General features: G+C 38.3%; 1 protein-coding gene across 2 annotated transcripts in view; it reads right to left on the bottom strand.

Annotated features, from left to right (window-relative positions):
* Positions 1-11,538, bottom strand: part of LOC106875628 (E3 ubiquitin-protein ligase MIB2) — a 61,850-nt gene that overhangs the window by 19,058 nt on the left and 31,254 nt on the right. The window contains exons 2-3 of one of the 2 annotated variants that reach the window (XM_014923858.2): positions 10,328-10,503; positions 7,509-7,561 (exon numbers count right to left, since the gene is read on the bottom strand). In XM_014923858.2, coding sequence (XP_014779344.1) covers positions 7,509-7,561; positions 10,328-10,503 — 229 coding nt within the window. Of the gene's footprint in view, positions 1-7,508; positions 7,658-10,327; positions 10,504-11,538 lie in introns of both variants that reach the window. The other variant, XM_014923857.2, reaches the window with a different exon arrangement.

Raw genomic sequence — 11,538 nt, 5'->3', positions numbered from 1 at the left:
CATGTGTGTGCATGTCTTGTGTTTGTACCTCCACCATCGCTTGACAACTGATGTTGCTGTGTTTACATTCTCGTAACTTAGCGGTCTGGTAAAAGACACTGACAGAATGAGTACTAGGCTTACAAAGAATAAATCCTGTGGTTGATTTCTTCAACCAATGGCAGTGCTCCAGCATGGCTGCAGTCACATGACTGAAACAAGTAAAACAATAAAAATCTATGCCATTTTAATCCCAAGCAAGGCTGGGTATCTCTGCTAGTATCTATTAATTATGTTTTCTCTGATGTGATGATCTCCAGGATTTTCTCTAGCCATAAGTTGCACACCAACAATGTTCTATTGTATGGTGTAGCATTTTTTATTGTAGACCAGTTGGTTGTATGCTCCACTCCATTGTGCTTGAGTCCCCATATGAGGTTAGACGATGATGTAGAGTACCTTTTGTTTACATTGAAAAATGACGATTTTTTTATGGTGTCTCTGGTGTCACCAATGTACACGTATTTTTGTGTATCCATCTTCACTTAACATTTGTAAACCACATTCTTTATGAGGCAGTTGTTGTTAAACTTGCATTTATTTTACCATTTGAAGTTACACGTTATATTTTTTCCAGTTCTGTAAGTGGAGTTATTACTGGTGGTCACATTTGTTCTACCTCCTATAACAGTGTTCTCATTTTCCTCAGGTATGGATTGCACGGCAAATTGTATGGTGCTGTTTGAACCTGTTTTTATTTTGGATGACCTTTTATAATTTCTATTTACAACCATTCCATTTTGTTTATTTTGTTATGATCTGTGATTTTTCTGTAAACCCCCTCTAGTTTTATCCTATTGAATTTTATGTTATTTAATTTGTGTACATAGTATTCTAGATTGTGAGAAGCCGTATATGCTAATTTCACATTATGCCTGTTGATGATTTTGTGATCAACATCATTTTGTGACCATCCTCATTTAGTGTTTGCTTTCCATGCTGGCATGGGTTAGAAGGTTTGACTTAAACTAGTAAGGTAGTGAGCTGCACCAGGTTTCAATCTGATTTGACATGGTTTCTACAGCTAGACGCCCTCGTAATGCCAACCACTGCAAGAGTGCAATGGGTGCTTTTTATGTGACACCATCATGGGTGCCAGTTATGTGACACCAGCATTGGCCACAACTATGATTTCACTTGGTTTGGTGAGTCTTCTCAAGCATAGCATATTGCTAAAGGTCTTGGTCATTTATCATTGCCTCCATGAAACCTAACGTTCAAAGAGTGCTTTTTATGTGCCACTGGCATGGGTGCCTGTTATGTGACACTGGCATCGGCCATGACTATGATTTCACTTGGCTTGATGGGTTTTCTCAAGCATGACATATCACCAAAGTTCCCTCTGTGACGCCAAGCATTTGAAGATCATGCTTCACCACCTCATCCCATGTCTTCCTGGGTCTACCTCTTCCACAGGTTCCTCCACAGCTAGAGATCAGTACTTTTTCACACAGCTGTCCTTGTCCATATGCTTCACATGCCCATACCAGCACAATCATCTCTCTTGCACACCACATATGATCCCTCTTGTGCCCATCTTTTCTCTCAAGATGCTTGCCACTCTGTCATACATGCACACTGACATTGCACATCCAGCAAAGCATACTAGCTTAATTTCTTTCAAGCCTATGCATGTCCTCAGTGGTCACAGCCCATGTTTTATTGCTGTGTAGCATGGTTGTTCACACACAGGCATCATACAGTCTGTCTTTCCTTCTGAGGAGAGATCTTTTGTTACCAACAGAGGTAGGAACACTCTGAACTTTGCCCAGCCTATTCTTATTCTCACAGCTATGCTCTTGGAGCATCTACCCCCACAACTGTCTTTGTTACCTAGTTAATGGAAGTTATCAACTGCTTCTAGATTTCTCCCTTGGTATTGGAGGGAGTCTATTTTCTGAACATTTTTAGTGTTTATTGTACTTGTGCACCTTCCACACACAAAAGCTATTTTCCCTGTTAACCTTCCCCTGATGTTGCTGCACCTCTTATATATTCATAGCTTACGCCAGGTATGTCTTATGGAGTTTCTTCCTATGCCTTTTCTATGGATTGAGCAGGGCCATCTACCTGAAGGGATGGCTGTGTAGAAGAAGCTTGCTTCCCAATCACATGGTTCCAGGTTCAGTCCCACTGCATGGCACCTTGGGCAAGGCCAACCAAAGCCTTGTGAGTGGATTTGCTAGGTGGAAACTGAAAGAAGCCCATTGTATATATGTATGTATTTATGTGTGTGCGTGTATCTGTGCTTGTTTCCTCGCCACCGCTTGGCAACTGATGCTGATGTATTTATGTTCCTGTAACTTAGTGTTCGGCAAAAGAGACCGATAGAATAAGTACTAGGCTTACAAAGAATAAGTCCTGGGATTGATTTTTTCAGCTAAACCCCTTTAAGGCAGTGCTCCAGCATGGCTGCAGTCAAATGACTGAAACAAGTAAAAGAATAAAGAATATTCCCTTTTCTTCTTTTTATATAATATTGGAGACACTATCTTGAAATGAGACATTCAGGATGCAAATCTCAATTATAAACATTTCATACCAATTTGTAACCATTTGAAATCTTCATTAGCAATATCGTAATTGTCCATGTCATTTTTTACCTATTACTATTATTCACATCCACATCCAAACCCCTAATTCAATTATCCATGATATATTTTACCAATTACAAACATTCAGTCACACTCAAAATGGTAATCATGTCAGCCACCTTTTACCAGTTACCATTATTCATAGCCACACATAAAGCTGTAATTATCTACTCCACCTTTTACCAATTCACAGCCACACCTTAACTATATCAATTTTTACCAATTATCAACTTTCACAACCATACCTAAAGCAGTTGTAGCAGAGATTTAGATTTAGATCTGTGACATGACTTCAAGTAGATTTTTACAGTCGCAGATCTCCCTTACCCAATATTAGGTGGAAACTTTTTGCACCACTTCCACCTACTTGTGGACATGCATACTCAGCACTTATGAGACGCGACCACAGAACTTTCTATCCCAGTTAAAAGGCCACTAACCCCTACAGTTAATCCAGTATTTTTCATCACTACTATGGACGACCCATACCATGCACTCTTAAACTCATATCTGGAGCTGACTAACCGAAATTTTTTTACTGCTGCTCCAACTCACACCACCACCCATTTCATCGAAACTAAAGGTGCTCGGTTTTTTTCTCCCCCTTGCCGTCTCTCCTCAGAGAAACTAAAGGCAGCCAAGGCGCCCCTCTAATAGCCCTTTGCACATGGTTCCAAAGCATTCTGGGGACTGGCAGCCCACTGGTGACTACAGGAGATTAAACTCCATCACGGAGCCAGACTGGTACCCAATACCCAACATCCAGGATTTTGCACCATCTCTCCACAACTGCAGAGTAGTCACCAAACTGGACTTGGTTAAGGCATACCATCAGATTCCTGGGAATCCAGAGGATATTCTGAAGACTGCCATAACCACACCTTTAGGTGCCTTCAAATTCCTAACTATGTCATTTTGTTTATGGAATTCAGCCAGCACATTTCAAAGGTTCATAGATGAAGTCGTCCGAGACTTAGACTTCATCTATGCATACATTGACAACATCTTGATAGCTAGCACTTCACCCGAGGAACATCTCCATCATGGTTGTCAGCTGTTTGAGTGGTTCAAGACTTACCAAGTGTGGATCAACCCTACCAAATGTGTTTGCGGTGTATCTTCTTTGACCTTCCTAGGTCATGTCATCAGCCCCAAAGGCATATCACCACTGCCTGACAAGGTGAAGGCATTGCAGGAGTTGCCTCCACCCACCTTGTTATGTCAGATCGACATTTCTTGGGACTATTCAACTTCTATTGGCACTTTGTTCCTCATTCAGCTGAAATCCTATATCCGCTAAACATGCTTCTTCAGAATAGGAAAAAGAGGGATGAGCCAATAGCATTGGACTCCACCCAACTTGACTCCTTCAACACAGCAAAGCAGCAACTCGCTCAGGCATCACTTCTTGCCCACCCTGTCGCAGATGCTCAGATATCCCTTGTAGTGGATACATCCAACACTGCTATAGGCGCAGTGTTACAACAATTTCACCAGCAACAACTCCAGCCTCTTGCCTTTTTCTCTCGGCAGCTTAAACCAGCTGAAACTTGCTACAGCACTTTCATACAGGAGCTGTTAGCTATGTATTTAGCAGTCAAACATTTCCAGCACACACTCAAGAGACACCAATTCACAATTTTTACCAACCACTGTCCACTCACCTTTGCCCTGCGCTCGAAGCCTGACAAGTACTCTCTGTGGGTAACCAGACATTTGGATTTCATTTCCCAATTTACCGCTGACATTCGCCATATCTCTGGTGTAGATAAAACTGCAGCAGATGCCTTATCATGCCAACCACTGAATTTGCTGTCGTCACCCACAGGCATCGACCTGCATCTCCTGGCTAAAGATCAACCTCGCTTAGAGACAATTGATATGTCCTCACCTGCCTTTGCCACATGCAACTTCAAGTACTTCCTAGAATCCACATCTGATGCACAGATTTTGTGCAATACTTCCAAGAATTCTTCTTGTCCTTTCATTCCAGAGACCCACAGACAGCCTCAGCACACACCATAACCTGTCAGACTCTGGTGTCACCGCCACAGTGAAACTCATTTCGGCTAGATTCTTTTGGCCAAATATGAGATGAGACATCACTGCTTGATCACGCTCCTGCCTTTTCTGTCATAGGTGCATAGGCACGTCCGTGCACCCCTTGGCACATTCAACACACCAGATGTGCATTTCAACCATGTACACATCGACCTTGTTGGACCTTGGCCAGTCATCCAGGGATATACCTACCTGCTCACCTGCATTGATTGTTTCACACATTGGCCAGATGCTATTCCTTTAGCAGATATCACTGCAGAATTTGTTGCCAAAGCTTTTCTCACAGGATGGATATCATGGTACGGAGTTTCTACCACCATCACTACTGACCATGGAAAATAGTTTGAATCACAACTCTTCCATGAGCTCATGAAGACCATAGGCACACATTGGATTCGAACCACCAGTTACCATCCACAGTCCAACGGTATGGTGGAACGATCCCACCGTCATATGAAAGCTGCTTTGCATGCTTACTCAGATCAGCAGCGTTGGAGCGAATATCTTCCAATAGTCTTTCTTGGCTGTCGAGCCTCAATAAAGGAGGATCTCAGTTATTCCCCAGCAGAACTTATTTATGGCACACCTCTTTCATTGCCAGGTAAGATGTTGGCCCCAGTGGATCTGTCCAGACAAGACCCCACTATGTACATACACAGACTTTGCAAATACATGCAAGAACTGCCACCCATGTCAATGTGGTATGACGTCAGTGTCTGGGGAGGCTGACCGGAAGGGGAAAAAGGGCAGAGGGAGCCTCGATCGGGATTCGTGCCCTTTTTCGAACGGGGTTGTGGTCAGGACAAGACGTGTTGAGCGACGGTCTAGGTTTGGGAGAGGCAGCTGCTATTCCTGGTGTACCTTGGGTCGGGGCAAGCTTCAAGGATTGGATACTGCATGACAGACTTGCAGTCGACGAAAGGAAAACCGAGGTAAGGCGATTACATCTACTCGTACGCACACTCCACAGTCAACACAACACCAAACCACTAAATCATCAATTCCAAAAGACATTGATTCTTGGACCTATGTGTTTCTATGAAAAGACGCTGGGAAAACCCCTCTCACACCTCCATACATGGGACCCTATCGCATCCTGTCGCACACAGACAAACTATATACTATAGACATTAATGGTAAAAAGGAAACTGTCTCAATAGACAGGCTTAAGCGGGCATACACAATACCACCTCATAACCTCCCACATTCACAGTACGACATAAAACAAATGCCACTCCACTGCAACCACTACCAACACCATCACACACACCAATCCCTCCTCCATCTACATACATCATTACTACTCATAGTGGTCACCGTGTAAATTGGCCTACCAAGCTATCTATATACATTTGAACTATGATGAACTATTTGTGAACTTAGCAAAAACTTTTCAAGACATATCACCAATGTCACAGTTTTGTTCTTCACAGTATTCCTTCGAACTTTACCTAATCGACTTGAAAATTTTGCTTATTTCTTTGCGTTCATATTCTATTTACTCTAACCATGCTTTGTCTTTTCATTTCAGTTACTCATTTTCTATTGTATTGCATCCTTATGTTTGTATTCCATGTTCTTACCTGCTTTTTGCACTGCATATTTACATATGCCATCTCTATTTTTTTTCGACTCTTTTAAGTCTAGCAGGAGGCTATGCAGCAGAGCTACATATTACATAGTAACATGTGAGTCAACCTGCACAGCAGATGAATATATCGATGAGCCTTGCTTTGATACACTAGCCTCGCTTTGATACACTAGCCTCGCTTTGATACACTAGCCTCGTTCTGAGACACTAGCTTCATTCTGAGCTACACGGCTACCAGTTCCTGCCAGGTTTCACTCAAAGACACATATCTTCTCTGTAGCTCCACGTGCAAGTTTCCCCATGTGTGACTCACATGTCTATTCACCTCGACACAAGATATACAATTTGTAAACAATGATATTTTATCACACACACATTCTCAAAATGACTGTTCTCATTACACATATGTTACTTCTTTCAGTGCAAAAGCAAAAATCAAAACTTTCTTTGTATGTAAACGCACATGTTTTTGAAACACACTACATGCTTCCACCACAAAAGGTGAACACAGAATAAACAATATATTTATACACAAAAATGTCCTACGGTGATTAATACTAACTGTTTTTCCATTTAGTAACGCACTTGAACAGCCAACGATAGCCACTATACAGTAATCATCCATGTCACTTTTAATTAATTGCCAATATTCACAGACACACAGTCAATTTCAATTATCCATATCACCTTTTAATGATCACAAACATTCACAACTGAGTTAACATTTAGTCTCTAATGTTGGTCCTTAAATTAACAGTTGAAATTTTGTGATTTAATCTCCTGTTTTACCAAAGCTGAAACTTTGGTAAAATAGTAATTTCCTTTGACTTTAAGTATCAGATTCCCAAAATATTGTTAAGTCATTATCCATCTCTAATGCCTCACAGTTGAGTGTTAAAAATAGATGTTTACTGTCAGAACTGGCGATTTATTGATATTCCTGTAGCCACCACTTATCGTACAATGTTGCTTATTAGTCTTATCTTGCAGACAGTACTCTCTTCAAGTGACGCAAGTCTTCTATTTGGATGAAGACAATGTGTAATGGATGTAGTGATAGATAGTGAGAAAAGACAAGGTACTCACACCTGGAACACTTTTTATCATAAGACTGCTAAGTCAGAATTGAGCTGGGGTTAAACAACAACAATAACAACATAAAAATACGTAGCCACAGCACAAATCGATGAGACAAACAGACAGATTATCTAAGAATTTCTCACCAAATCCACTCTTGCTGGTTATAGGATGTTGGCACTGGATACAATTTTTAAGCCTGTTTTTGGAATAGCAATTCGAACATGTTACTGTATGTTTGCACGGATAGAATTTTACAGTGGCCTGGTTATCTTTGCACAATAAACATTGCAGACTATCAAATAAAAATACCAAAAACATTACAAGTATCAAGCAGATTACAGACAATATTATTATAATATTCACATTAAACATCTTTTGTAAAAACATTATTAAGTAACATTTAAGGAGGAATCCATTGATGTTACAGTAAAAAAAAAGGCTTAGCTAATCCCTGTGATGCTGTTATTGTAAAGAAGATATAATTAATCCCACTGCTATTGTTACCTTGAAGAAGATATAACTAATCCCTGTGATGTTAAAGTGAAGACGGCATAACTAATCCTACTGCTGTTGTTATAGGGAAGAAAAATATAACTAAGGATCTTTTCTGTTTGGCTGCCACTTTTCAATTTCTTTTTTTTTTTTGTTCCAAATATGAATGCTTGGCATGTTGGTGTAGTTTTGTAAAGTAATCATTGACATGAAATTCAATTTCTCCATAAATCATTAATTAAAGAGTTAATAGCTTTTAAAATTGGCAAATTTTGGGTTATTTTAGCCAATTCGAAAGCCAGACATATAGGTGCTTGTTTCCATAGTAACAAACCAAACTGTCACTGAGCTGCTTACAATGCATTCTTTTTGTCACTTATTAAATGCTTAAAATACATGCAGTGTGAGATATGCTAAAAATAACAGCTAAAAAAGCCTTAAATCATGCACAAAATTTCTATTTGGTTTTGCATAATTGTATGAATTTCCTTGATTAGACTACAAATTTGCAAAAATTTTCTGAAAATTCCAAAAAATAAAAGTTATGAGTGATTATATGGTATGCATGAAGCAGAATTCCGCCAATGTTTCATTTGTTTACAGTTGACAACACATACTGTCAAGCACAAAATAACAGCTTCCAAATCCTGTTTTCTAACAGGGTAAAAATGATCGAACTTTAAACCTCTGTAACTTTTTTTTTTTTAATTTCTGGAAAAAGTGAATTAACTCCCAAGATTCAGCATGGAAAATTAAATAAGTACATCAAATTTCAAAATTTTCACAAAACTTTGAAATTTCCATAGGTGCAGCCAAACAGAAAAGATCAATAACTAATTCCATTGATGTTGCTATAATAAAGAAAACATCACTAAACTATGTGATGTTGTTATAGTAAAGATGTAGGAGTTAGTTTAAGGGTTATTTGCAGCAACAGCATTGATAGAAGTAAAAATAAATAATGTTAATTATGGGAAATAGTATGTATTATGTTAAATTATACAGTAGTACAAAGTGTCTAATTTTGTTATTTATGGTAAAGTGTACAAGCGGGTAATTCTAAAGAGATTTAAACTGTCACTTCAGGTGTAAACTGAGTAAAACTAATTACATTTTATCTCTTTGAGTACAGAGTAGTGTCAAAAACAAACAGTTATTACTTCATGAGTAAACTAATTAAACTAATTAAAATTAAATGAACTTTATCTGTTCAAAAATACACAGTAGTGACTAAAAAGAAATTTGCTGATGATTCATGTGTAAACTAATTAAACTAATTAAACATTGTCTGTCAAAGAGTGCACAATAGTGTCTAAAACAAACACTGCTACATGTTTAAACTAATTAAACTAATTAAACTATGCCTAACCAAGAGTACACTGTAGTGTCAAAGGCAAAGATTCATATTGCTACAATTGTAAACTAATGAAAACTAATTAAACTTTATTTATCCAAAGGTACAATATAATGTCTAAAACAATCACTATAAAACTAATTAGACTTTATTTGTTTAAATGTACAGAGTAGTGTCAAGAACATGCACTGCTACTGTTTCATAGTTAAACTAATTAAAACTAAGTAAACCTTATCTGTCAAGATTATATTGTTAGTATCTAAACCAAACACTGCTATTATTCTATGTGTAAACTAATTAAAAGTAACTAAAATTATTTAAACTTTATCTCTTCAAGAGTTATTATTGACAGATGTATAAACTAATAAAAACTAATTAAAACAAATTTTATCTGACAGTTATCAAACAATAGTGTCTAAAAAAATATTGCCATTGTTATAAGTGAAAACTAATTAAAATGAGTGCACAACAGTGTCTAAAAACAAACATCATTATTGCTACATACAACAAACATTGCTATTTCTACTTTCATAACCTAATTCTATTGAATTAAACCTAATTATAATTATCTGCTCAAGAGTTCTCAGTAGTGTCCAAAACAAATGCTACTATTGCTTCATATGTAAATTAAATAAAATTATTTAAACTTTTTCTAACAAAAATTACACTATAAATGTTGAAACAAATACCGTTATTGCTCTATGCATAAACTTATTAATACTAATTAAACTTTATCTGTCCAAAAGTATACTGTAGTATCCAAAACAAGAATGCTCTATGAGTAAACTAATTAGAATTAATTAAAATTCATTTGTAAAAGTGTACACTGTAGTGTCTTAAGCAAATACTCTTAATGCTTCATGTGTAAACTTATTAAAACTAATTGTACTTTATATGTTCAAGAGTACACTGTCTTGAACACACTGGTGTTGCTTAATGTGTAAATCAATAAAAACTTATTAAAACTAATTAAACTTTATTTTCCCATGATTACACTGTAGTGTCTAAAATAAACACTGCCATTGCTTCATTAATTCCCTTAAACGTAATTATGCACACAATACGAAATACAAAACAATTTGCTGGGTTATGCCCTAATGTTTAGTGAATACGTACCGAGTGGACACAAATCTGTTGAGTTTCTCTTTTAAATTCGAATCATCAATGATGTCAAGAGGGGTCCTATTTTTTTTGTTTTTGTGATGAAAATTTGCTCCTTGCTCTGCTAAATAACAAGCTACAGCAACAGCAGATAGTCTGTCTTCGTTGTTCAAGCTGAGGTGAGAGCAAATCTATAAACAATGAAATAATGTTTCAGTCCCATTGCATTAATTGAATGCTGTAACACACACAAACACCTTACCAAACACTACAATATTTACACTACAGTTACACAACAGATAGCCCCCCCCCCACACACACATATACATACAAATATCGGTACATCTGCATACATACACACACACAAATATATACATACATGTGTGCATGTGAAGGTATGTGGCCTGTTGGTTAGGGTATGACACTCACAATCGCAAAACCATGGCTCAAATTATGTTCCATTGCATGGCATCTTAGGCACTATTTACTAATATAGCCATGGGCTTTTGAGAGGTGTTTGGTAGATGGAAGCTGAAAGAACGACATAGTATAAATGTGCTGAGAGAAAAAAGAAGAATCAGATATAATGTGCAAGAAATAAGATTGTGCAGTTACAAACATGTGATGAGTATGGATCAAGACAGTTATATAAAGAAATGCTGATCATTAAATGTGGCTGTGACTTGTGGACAAGTAATACCCAGGGTGATATGATGAAAGCAGGATTTTGAGTCGCATAATAGAAATGACAAAGGACCAGAATCTCTGGTGATACAAGAAACTCAAGAAGACCCACCCATTGCAGCTGATCTGACTTCTAGAAGCACTGTGCATGTATATATTGTTTATATGTGTGCCTACCTTCCTACCTACCTACCTACCTGCCTGCCTGCCTGCCTGCCTAACTACCTACCTGGTTACCTAGCTACCTCGCTACCTACCTACCTGCCTGCCTGCCTGCCTGCCTGCTTACCTACCTACCTATCTACCTACCTTCCTACCTGCCTCCCTTCTGGCACATTGGTACAATTCCCTGCTACCACCGTTCTTCCAGTCCTTCCAAGCCTGTTTCTTTTGTCTAATAGCTCCGTCTACATCCTTGTTCCACCACCACGTTACTCTGGGTCGAGAGGGGACTTTACACCAGCCACAGATCTGGTCGGTGGCTTTCAACAGGTTGTCCCGCAGAAATCTCCAATTGTCTTCCACGTTGTATGATGCTATAT

The sequence above is a fragment of the Octopus bimaculoides genome, chromosome 8 (genome assembly GCF_001194135.2).
Source record: "Octopus bimaculoides isolate UCB-OBI-ISO-001 chromosome 8, ASM119413v2, whole genome shotgun sequence".
In the NCBI taxonomy this organism is placed as follows: domain Eukaryota; kingdom Metazoa; phylum Mollusca; class Cephalopoda; order Octopoda; family Octopodidae; genus Octopus; species Octopus bimaculoides.
This window is presented reverse-complemented; position numbering and strand designations above follow the sequence as displayed.